We start from the raw sequence: 10000 nt of genomic DNA on the forward strand, positions 1-10000 counted from the left end.
TGTGAGGAAGCTTTCACGCCTTCCTCCTCTGGGGACCTATGGGATAACTGCAGAGCGGTCCATATCGTGCATTGTGGAGGGGGCATGTGGTTTCGATGGTGCGGTGTCGAGGGCGACGTGCAGTTTTGATATGATTACCAACACGTGCTGCCAGGGTGCGGTCTAAACACTGGAGCGCTGTGTGTCTCAGGATGTTAAGGGACATATTCTGCTCTTTAAGTGTTTTTTTGTCCTACCCTCGGAACATAGTGTTTACTCTGAGACCGTATAAACTTTGAGTATTTCTAAGTTTTGTTCCTCCTGGGACTTCTTGACCTCCTGACAATATTACAATGTGGACAAACACACAAACTGAGTGGATTCATAACACAAAGTGCAGCCATTCATCTTGTTCAATTAGAGAATTTGACTAGAATTCTCTCTCTCTCTCTCTCTCTCTCTCTCTCTCTCTCTCTCTCTCTCTCCTCCCTCCCCCCTCTCCATCATCTCTAACATGGCCATGCTGTCATGACAACTAAAGTGCTTCCTGAGTGCTTGTTGGGTAAACTGACTTTCCCAGAAGTGCTTCCCTGCTACCTCCCCTTTTTCCCCATCCTCCCTTGCTGACACACACACACACACACACACACACACACATGCTCGCACATAGTCCTGCAGTTGGTGAAATATTAATAAAATGTTTCATTAAGCAGAGACAGCTTCTTTCCATGAAAGCCCCGGCGTCTCCAGAGGCTGAGGCAGACTCTTAGAATGGACACAGTTTGCCACATTTGGGCCGAGTCGGGATGAGATTCTGGGAGAAATTAATAATAAAGATAATAAAGACGGACGCCTCTCATGCCACAATGTGACGGCGCTTCAGTCTCCATTTGATTAAGCTCAAGTTGTATTTATAAAATCACACAAACATGTATGTTGGACACACTGGAGGTTCCTGAATTGGGGTTCTGGATCCGGATTCAGGAACCCTCCTATTCCTGGATGGCCGCCAGTTGTCGAGCAAGACGCGGAACCCTTAACTGCTCCTGATCAGTTAGTGAGGTAAATGTAAGAGAAATTCCGACCCGATTCGTCCAGATTCTCTGCATATCACAGGTGCGGCTGACCTGAATGACCTTTGACCTCTTCTGTCAGCAGTATTATATCAAAGGGCCACGCAGGCCTCGACCCTTCGACCCCGTCGCACACCCAATCTCTGCGGCTTGCACTTTTTGTTCCGCTGGTGACGACCTTTTCTTAAAGCGAGGAGTGTCGAGTAACGGGGTTAAATGAAATACAGCACGTTGGGTCGGGTGTTGAAATCCAATATGTCTACTGTTCCCACCCAAATGCTTTAACTTGGGACTTTCATTCCTCATAGGGTAAAGAAGAGAAGTAATCAATATACTGGATATTCCTCTATTGAACGTTTTTGCTTGAACAATACCCAGCAATTAAAATGATGAGGAATCCGAAAATTGGACTTTATTGAATTTGTCCTGCAGCTCACTGGACTCTCGCTCCATCACTGCGACGCATCGCTAACGTGTAATATTCCCCCCCGCTCGATTTTCCCCTACCCGGAGCTGCAAATTGGTTTACATTGGGAAAGCCGCTCTGGACGTGTCTGGCCTCTCCGGTTTCGCCCGGGCGGCCTCCTAAACAATGACCTCCGCTGTCGTCGAGGAAACCCCCCCCCCGCGTCCCCCGTCGGCCCGGATTGTATATTATTACGGCCTTATCACCGTCTGGCTATGTTTGCCTTCGCACGGTGACATGCATAAATAAGAGCCTGCTTCACATATACACACACACACACACACACACACACACACACACAGGTTCTGTTTATATTCCTTAGTCCAGCAGCTCAGCGGGACAAATACAGGAACAGGATATTTACCATGTGTCCATTCTTCCTCCGCTGGGTTTATTAGTTCACAATAGTATCTGTTAAAAACACAAAGATTTGTAGGAACACGCAGCGCCGCCATTCTTCCTTATCGTCCCTCTGATTATTTATGCCTCGATCCCGTTGAATGTTTCCGTCTCGCGTCTCTGAGATGGAAGCATAAATTCTGCCCAGCGTCCGGGTCCTTGTCCTGATTGTGTTTGATGATGCAGCTCCGGCCGGCTTCCTAATCCGTCTCATTACTCCATCAAGTGATGTAAAGTGGGATTCCACTCGCCGTGTGATTAAACAATTGATTAGCAGTTGGTCAGCACTTTCACAGGCCGGCAGCGTTTGCGTAAAAAGCTTCATTCAGGCTGGAATGATGATAAATGTGACAGAAGTGTTTTGTGAGTTACAGCTGTGTCGTCATAGTTACATCGCACATATGTTTGATTTGATGATCCTGTGACTGAAGCTGTGATGTCTGACACACAAAACGTCTCTTTTACGGACTTATTGGATGTGTGGATGTTATATATTCTTAGTCACATCATCGTATCTGGGAATAATCTGATGGATCCTCTTGTTTTGCTTCATATTGTGGGAATCCATGTTGATATCTGAATGCATAGTTTAGCTCTGTTAAGTCTTAATGTCTAATTTAAAGAATCTGGCCCCTAATCTTTCGTTCTGTTTTGTGTCATTGTGCACCCCCATATTCTCCTGTATGTACCCCACACACACACACACACCTCCTAATGGCTCTAATCCCACTGAGCGACAGCCAGTCACATAAATCAACATGTTTACAGTGAAATGTTTCCAATTAAAGCGGACGCTCGTTAAAAAGCATCAACGGACTCCACCGGATCCTTAATTGCCTGGGATGCCAGTGTGTGTTGCATATTAATTACGTATTAACCTCACACACATGCCGTGCACACACACACACACACACACACATGCTGGCACTAATGCATATGCGCACGTTAATGTGTATTGCATATTAATTACCTATTAGCCTTTGTGCTGTGCATTAAGAGCTGTGTATCCAATGCGGCATCAGAAAGACAGCTTGCCCAAGGGCATGGTACAGACACACACACATACACACACACACCACCAGCTCTGTCTTTTCAAGTTGCATTTAGAATGAGGAATGAGTCGTCAGCCATCCGTGGCCATAACTAATCTCACCGCAGGAAGTGTGTGTGCGTGCATGCGTCTGTGCGTGTGTCTGTGTGTGTTTGTTTGTGTGCCTGTAAAACAATTAAACAATTAAAGCAGCTGATCCCAGGATCTAACAGCCTATTTGTGCGCGTAAAGCCTTGTTGTCAGGCGACTAACAACAGAGAGAATGAACTGATTTAAACCAAAATAAGAGCATAGAAAAGTCACTGAATAAACAAATGAATTTAAAGTTCAGCGATTAAAGCGATGTTTGCTAATTGAGGCTGTGATGAAGTGAAAGTTAAGGTGTTATAATGTTACAGCTGTTTGCTTTATGGACCCAGTTTGTAAGGACATATTCCCCAGAAGCACAAAAGTAGATTATGAATTACAAATTGTGAAGATTTGCGAGTTTTAGCTTTATTCCAAGCTGCATTATGTTTATGTTTAGGGTGAAACGCGGCCGTATTCACTGTTTAATCTGTAGAAGTGGAGAGAGGACGTGCATTACCAGCATTTATGACTCTCCAGATAACAAGATCATTCTCCTGGGTGCTCCAGAAAACAAAACTTTGATCCCGTGAAAACGATTGTGTACATTTTCATAAAGCCATTTCCAGCTTCATTGATAAGAAAGATAATGCGGCGATCAATATATTGGACATTCTACCGCTGTTGTGCAGTTGCTTAAAGCTCATTAAGGAGGCGGTGATTCTATCTGCCTGTCTTTATCTTGTTATCTCAGGGAATACGAGCATTTTGAGATCTGGAGGCGGCGATCTGAGCTCCTGCTCGTCCTCTCAGCCGCTGTATTAATCTCCACCATAACTCATTACAAATTTTGCTGTTTAGTAAGCAAAAGGCTCATAAAACCCCAATTTCTTTCCTGCTAACTTTAGTTTCAGACTAATGATGGTGTTGTAAGCGTACAATACACACATCATTAATTTGGAATAAAGGGAAAACTTCATTCCTCTCTGGTAATAAAGCACAAAGTGTGAGTCTCGTTAGCGTCTAGTAGCCTTTTTAAACGACATTCAGTCCAGTTCCGTGGTTCTTCAGCCGTGTTTTGACACTCACACACGCACGCACACGCTCGGCCATGTTCCTATTTACGCTCTGTGGCATTTTAATCGGTTTATCTGCGTTCAAGCCTCCAGCTCTGACCCTCGTTTCGCCTGCAGCTGTGTGTGTGTGTGTGTGTGTGTGTTTGCGCGTGCCTGCGTGTGTGGTGTAAATCCTCACAGACGTAATTAAGCGAAAACAGGCAACAACAAACTCCTCTGCCCGCGTGATGTAACCATGTAGTCACTCACACTCATGTATTCATGTCAGCGCTCACAACACATGTAGTTAATTCCCATACATCCTGCCTGCGTGTAGCCTTTAGCGCGTGTGGCTAATCTGCGTATCGGCGCCACGAGCTCAGAATGGAAATGAGCCGCGATTAACGATAATAAATACGTTAACATCCAGCGACTTTCATTAGACTTTAATTGCAAATATTTTCATCACTCTCATCATCGCTCACAATATGCCGCACATGCTAATTTCCAGGCAGTAGTCGCATCAGTCTCATTAGTTTGAAATTTCCACTGAATTCTGTCCGTCAGTGTCCGTTCGGCAGTCAGGGTTATTTAAATTTAACATTTATGAACATTTCCTTCCCATTTTGTTTTACTTATGTTGTCATGTGTTGCTAATCATGCTAATCTAATGGGATATTGGTTAGCTGTTCACACATTAGCAGTTTATGTTCCCAGTGTGTTATCGATATTAATGGAGGATCTGGGTGGGTGTGGTTGTCCTCAAACCTTCACAACAAAATCTGTCAATAACACACACAGAGAGACACACACACACACACACACACACACACACACAAACACACACACACACACAAAACCTGGAGGTGAAAACACAACCTGTCAGCCCTCACGAAGTTCCTTGCGCCAGGCTCAGGACTTATCAATCAACCTCTGCAGGATACTGTACTGTACCTCACTCTGCTGTACCTTAGTGTGTGTGTGTGTGTTACATGAAATGAGCTGCCACCCTGTTTTTATTGATTTGGCCGTGGGGGTTTTTGGAGGATGAAGTCAAGGAGAGCGAGACGCCAGGCGACGGTCATAAATCTACAAAGGTTCAGGTGTGTCCTACTGCCCTGAATGCAGCTCTGCTACACACACACGGCACACACACGGCACACACACAGAGGGTGAGGAGGTAAAGTGCATTATTTCAGTCTGTAATGGAGCGCTGTTACCGGAATGGAAAGGAGGTTTAGCGCTTATTTTCCAACGTTTATCCCCAGAAAAAATGATGTGAACAGAAAACGCACACAGACCTGATTTTCCCATCCAAGGCAAATTGTCAGCGAAAGCCCTCGAGGCGTGGATGACGATGGTGGCAGCGGCGGCGTCTGTTTCTGCGCTCTGTCGATCGCAAATTAAGGAATCGGCTGTGTTGGCGTCTGCGCCATCAAAACCAGGCCAGCTCGCCTCAACAAAGCAACGACTTCAGCCATAACTCGTTATTACATGACATCATACACTCCAAACTCTGGCTTCCTGTGTGCGTGGGTGTGTGTGTGTGCGCAGAGGTGAGAGAGAGTGTGTGTAGGGGGGGGGGATTCCAGGGCAGACAGAGAATTTTTCAGGCGTAATGTTCCATGACAACAAACCAAGGTTCCGTCAAGGTGAATCAGAGCCAGAGCAGGGAAACGTCTGACGCCCCACAGATGCACACACACACACACTCACACGGGAGCAGACGTGAACAAGGACGCTTGCAGAGCATCCTAAATCTTCTCGCATCCTTTGTGCCGCTTTCCTATTTCCTCTCCAACCTTTTGTTCCCCTCCTTCTCCTCCTCCTCTTCCTCTTCCTCCTCTCTTTCATTTCTCCTCCCCTGCTTTTCTCTCCCCCTCCTCTTCTTCCTCCTCCGTTCGCCCTTTTGCCACTTCACCGCCCCCCCCTCCTTTGTTCTCCTTTCCTCTCCTTTATTGTCCCGTCGTCTTAAGTCAAGTTTATTTGTGTGGCTCTTAATCACAGTTGCCGTCTAATGAGCCACATTAAGAAACAATGAGTAAGAAGCAACACCTGCCAGCCTCAGAGGAACCAGGAGAAACGGACAGAAAACATCTGCTCCCTCTTTTTGTCCTCCTCTGCGTTCCTCTATTCACCTCTGCCCCCCCAACCCCCTCTCCTCCACCTGTTATCTCTCCTCCTCTTCGTCCTCGTTGATGAACAACAATCAATCCAAGTGGATGTCCAGACATGTATGGACACAAAACTATACAACTGTGCCTAGGATTTTACCATCCTGTGTGGGTGGGTGGGTGTGTGGGTGTGTTTGTGTGCGACGGCAAAAACAGGAAGAAGATGAGCCCTGATAAGCCGACGACTGGGGCGGCTCTGGCTGCCATGGTGACAGAGGTTGTTGATGTATTCTGGCGTGTTAACATTCTGTGCCTGCCACCTCGCTGTCTACCTGGATCAGATGCATGTGTGTGTGTGTGCGTCTGTGTATGTGTGTGCCCGTGAGTGTGTGTGTGTGTGTGTGTGTGTGCTGGTCTCGGTGCTGTATGTTGCACGTATGTGGCTGTGTTGGCGCCGTGACGCAAAGCAGATGCTGCATACAAATCCAAGTTTACTAATCAGGCGCTGGATGCAAATCAGTGAATATGAAAGAGGAGGAAACCCCACAGCTTCATCTTCTGAGATAATCAAACACCAAAGAAGAAGAAAACAGGGACCAACAGGGTCGTACAGGCAGGATAGAAGAAAGGATATGACGGCAACCAAATAAGACGGCAGCTCCTCCGACGTCTCCTCACACGCTGTGATGTTGACCTGCTTTCTCTCTAGAAGCTAAACGTGTTGCCCCCCCTCCCTCCTCTTTCTACCCTTCCTCTTATCTCATCTCCTTCTTCCTTACCGCCCTCCCTCCCTCCCTCCCCTCTGTCCATTCAGTCTGCAAAGTGGGGTTTTACCGTTCGCTGCTGGAGTCCCTGGCCTGCAGCAAGTGTCCTCCCCACAGCGCCGCCAGGCAGACGGGAGCCACGGCTTGCACCTGCGAGGACGGATACTACAAGATCGACGCCGACCCCCCCAACATGGCCTGCACACGTGAGAACACACACTCAGATTATACCTGCTCAGGATTTGACTTCCCATGTGGTTCTTTGCTTTGACTCTTTGACTCTGTGTAGCTGTAAGAGTCAAAACCGTCTGCAGAGATTGAACTCATACCCATTTGACATGGTGCTCCCTCCGTCTCTCAGGTCCTCCCTCGGCTCCACGCAACGCCATCTCCAACGTCAACGAGACCAGCGTGTTCCTGGAGTGGTCCGTCCCCACGGAGAGCGGCGGCAGGAAGGACGTGCGCTACAACATCCTGTGCCGGCGCGTGCTGCCCGACGGGCGCGGCTCTGAGGAGTGCGGCCCCAACGTGCGCTTCCTGCCGCGACGCCTTGGCCTGTCCAACACCTCGGCCATGGTGGCCGACCTGCAGTCACACACAAACTACAGCTTCCTGGTGGAGGCCGTCAACGGCGTGTCGGAGCTGGCCAGGGAGCTCGCCAGGCAGTACGTGTCACTGAACGTGACGACCAATCAGGCAGGTAGGTCACGACCCCGACCGCCGGCGCCGCCATCGACCACAGCTGTCACTTTTCACTCAAACTCGTTTTAGAAATTTCCCCGACAGGAGATGGAGCTTTGAACGCGGCGGCTCCTTCCTCCTTATTGAAGCAGCCACAGAACCAAACCTGAACGCCAAAGCCGCCCGCCTGAATGTCTCAGGCACGCTCACAAAGACACCAGATGATGATGATTATCGGTGTATTTGTCAACAAATCTGTCGCCGTATTAGTTTGCATCCCTGCGGGGGAAAGATAGCACGTCGCACATTTATTTTCAAAGGAGAAATATGTCCGTGCAAAAGCTCCTCAATTAACGGCGACGCGTCTCATCACCCAGATCCTCAGGAGCGGCTGGATCCCCGTCTCTGGGTCTCGCGGGCCGTCTTGTGTGGCAGCAGGTGTTACTCTGCCTGCTGAATCAAACTTAATGGCGCGCAAGTTTACACTTTTCTGAGCCGAGATTTCAGTGTTTGCTATTGAATTCTCGCCTTTGAATCCAGCCGACATCATTTGGGTGGAAAGCGCGACAACGCCGGGAACGCTTTATGGCCTGTTTTTGCAGATTCCCTAACAGAACTATCAGGTGCCCTTGAGCAAGGCGATAAACCCGTCGCACCTCTGCAGCCTGAGCGCGCGGAGGAGTTGAGCTCTCCTCCGCCGCCGCCGCAGCGGTAAATAATTGGGTTTTTATCAGCTTAGTCTTTAAATTAGTGCTAAAAATCAAATGGGCAGATGGGAGCCTGTTTAGCTTTTTACGGGAGGTGTCGTACTCCTGCGTTTGGTTTTATTAGCTCGTAATGAAATGGGCAACACACAGAACAATAAAGCAGCAACACGATGTGAGGCGTGTGTTCCTCTCTCACGGCGTTCAGCTGGAGGCGTGTGTGTGTGTGTGTGTGTGTGTGTGTGTGTGTGTGTGTGTGTGTGTGTGTGTGGTCCTATTAGAGGAACAGATGGTTTAATGAAGATGCAGCCAGACAGACAGACAGACAGACAGTTGGTTGACCGTTTGAGAGGACTGACAGCTCTTCTCACTGTCAGCAGACTGAGTGGATTACAGGACTCAGAAGTCACGTCGGGTTAATTGCAGATGCGTCGGGATTAAAGTCAGACAGTTTAGGGGATTAGGTTAGACGATGTCATCAGAGTGGCGTGGATGTAGCGCCAGTCAACCTGTCTCAGTTGCTTCCTGCGCGGCGTGATGGTTAACACATCGTGCTCCTTGTTACCCCTTTGGAAAGAGCAGAACCCAGTGACGGATTTCAGACACACACACACACACATTCTCGCCCACTTTCTTAGCGCTATCGGCTGTGAAAGTCCGTCTTGCCTGGTTAGAGAGCAGAGCGTCGCCGCTGTTCCCCAGTGTGACTTTCTACAACAGAACAAGCAGCAGCTGGCTCGACCTTTTTCAACAGCATCGTGTTTTCTGCTGAATCGCCATGAAGCCTAAATTTGCTTGTTACCATCTGTAACCCAAAGTGATTGATTACATCAGAGAAATAAACCTTAAATCATCGATGGATCGGCCGAAGCAGATGTAGCAGCCTGATGGTTTGGTGTGTGTGTGTGTGTGTGTGTGTGTGTGTGTGTCGTGCAGATGGAAGAGCATATGTGCCGATGAGCCTTCTGACCTGTGAAACGTAAACCGTCCCAAATGATCCGAGTCCACATTTATTTTCCAGTTTAATCTTAATAATAATTTACATATTCTCACTTTGTAAACAAAGAAAAAGAACAAAAGAGAAACTGAAACAAAGTTTTGTCTCTGGTGTAAACACAATGGGTCAAAATTAGAACTTTAAAGCAAAGATTTGTGCATTTTAAAGTTTGATCGTTTCTTATCTGGTGACCTTTGACCCTCTGAAAGTGTAAATTATTCATATGTTTGCAATATTTACATATCAAAAGTGAGATCTGAATGTATTAACTCATATCTGGATGTATGGCCTCCTTTTCACCTTTATTAACATGCACGTCTACACAGCGAGGTCATTGCTGCTCCTTTAGCTCGTTTTTATCTCAATATTATATTCAAGCGTTGTTTCATTTTCACTGTAGTTTGAGTCTTCTGGGGTTTAGTTTAAGTTTTGCCTCTGTGTGTCATTAGCGATGTTATTCTTCTGTTTATTTTCATCGATTGGCCTGTTTTAGGACGAACGGACGTCCTTGTAAACATTGGTGTGTGTGTGTGTCTATTGTTGGACTTCTTATGAGAGTGGAGGGGGGTGAGTGGGGGTGTGCGGCAGGGGGAGAGAGAGAGAGGGAGAGGGTTAGTGAGAGGGAGTCAGGCAGCGCCGGAGGATCTGATG

The 10000-nt window shown here is 47.6% G+C and overlaps 1 protein-coding gene across 1 annotated transcript in view; it reads left to right on the plus strand.

Moving 5' to 3' along the window:
• epha5 (EPH receptor A5) overlaps nt 1–10000 on the plus strand; it is a 45009-nt gene that overhangs the window by 18754 nt on the left and 16255 nt on the right. The window contains exons 4-5 of the mRNA XM_076163871.1: nt 7018–7173; nt 7329–7667. Of these exons, the coding sequence (XP_076019986.1) occupies nt 7018–7173; nt 7329–7667 (495 nt within the window). The remainder of the gene's footprint in view (nt 1–7017; nt 7174–7328; nt 7668–10000) is intronic.

The sequence above is a fragment of the Genypterus blacodes genome, unplaced genomic scaffold, assembly GCF_046128005.1.
Source record: "Genypterus blacodes isolate CSIRO-AG114 ecotype Tasmania unplaced genomic scaffold, CSIRO-AGI_Gbla_v1 ptg000133l_1, whole genome shotgun sequence".
Lineage (NCBI taxonomy): Eukaryota > Metazoa > Chordata > Actinopteri > Ophidiiformes > Ophidiidae > Genypterus > Genypterus blacodes.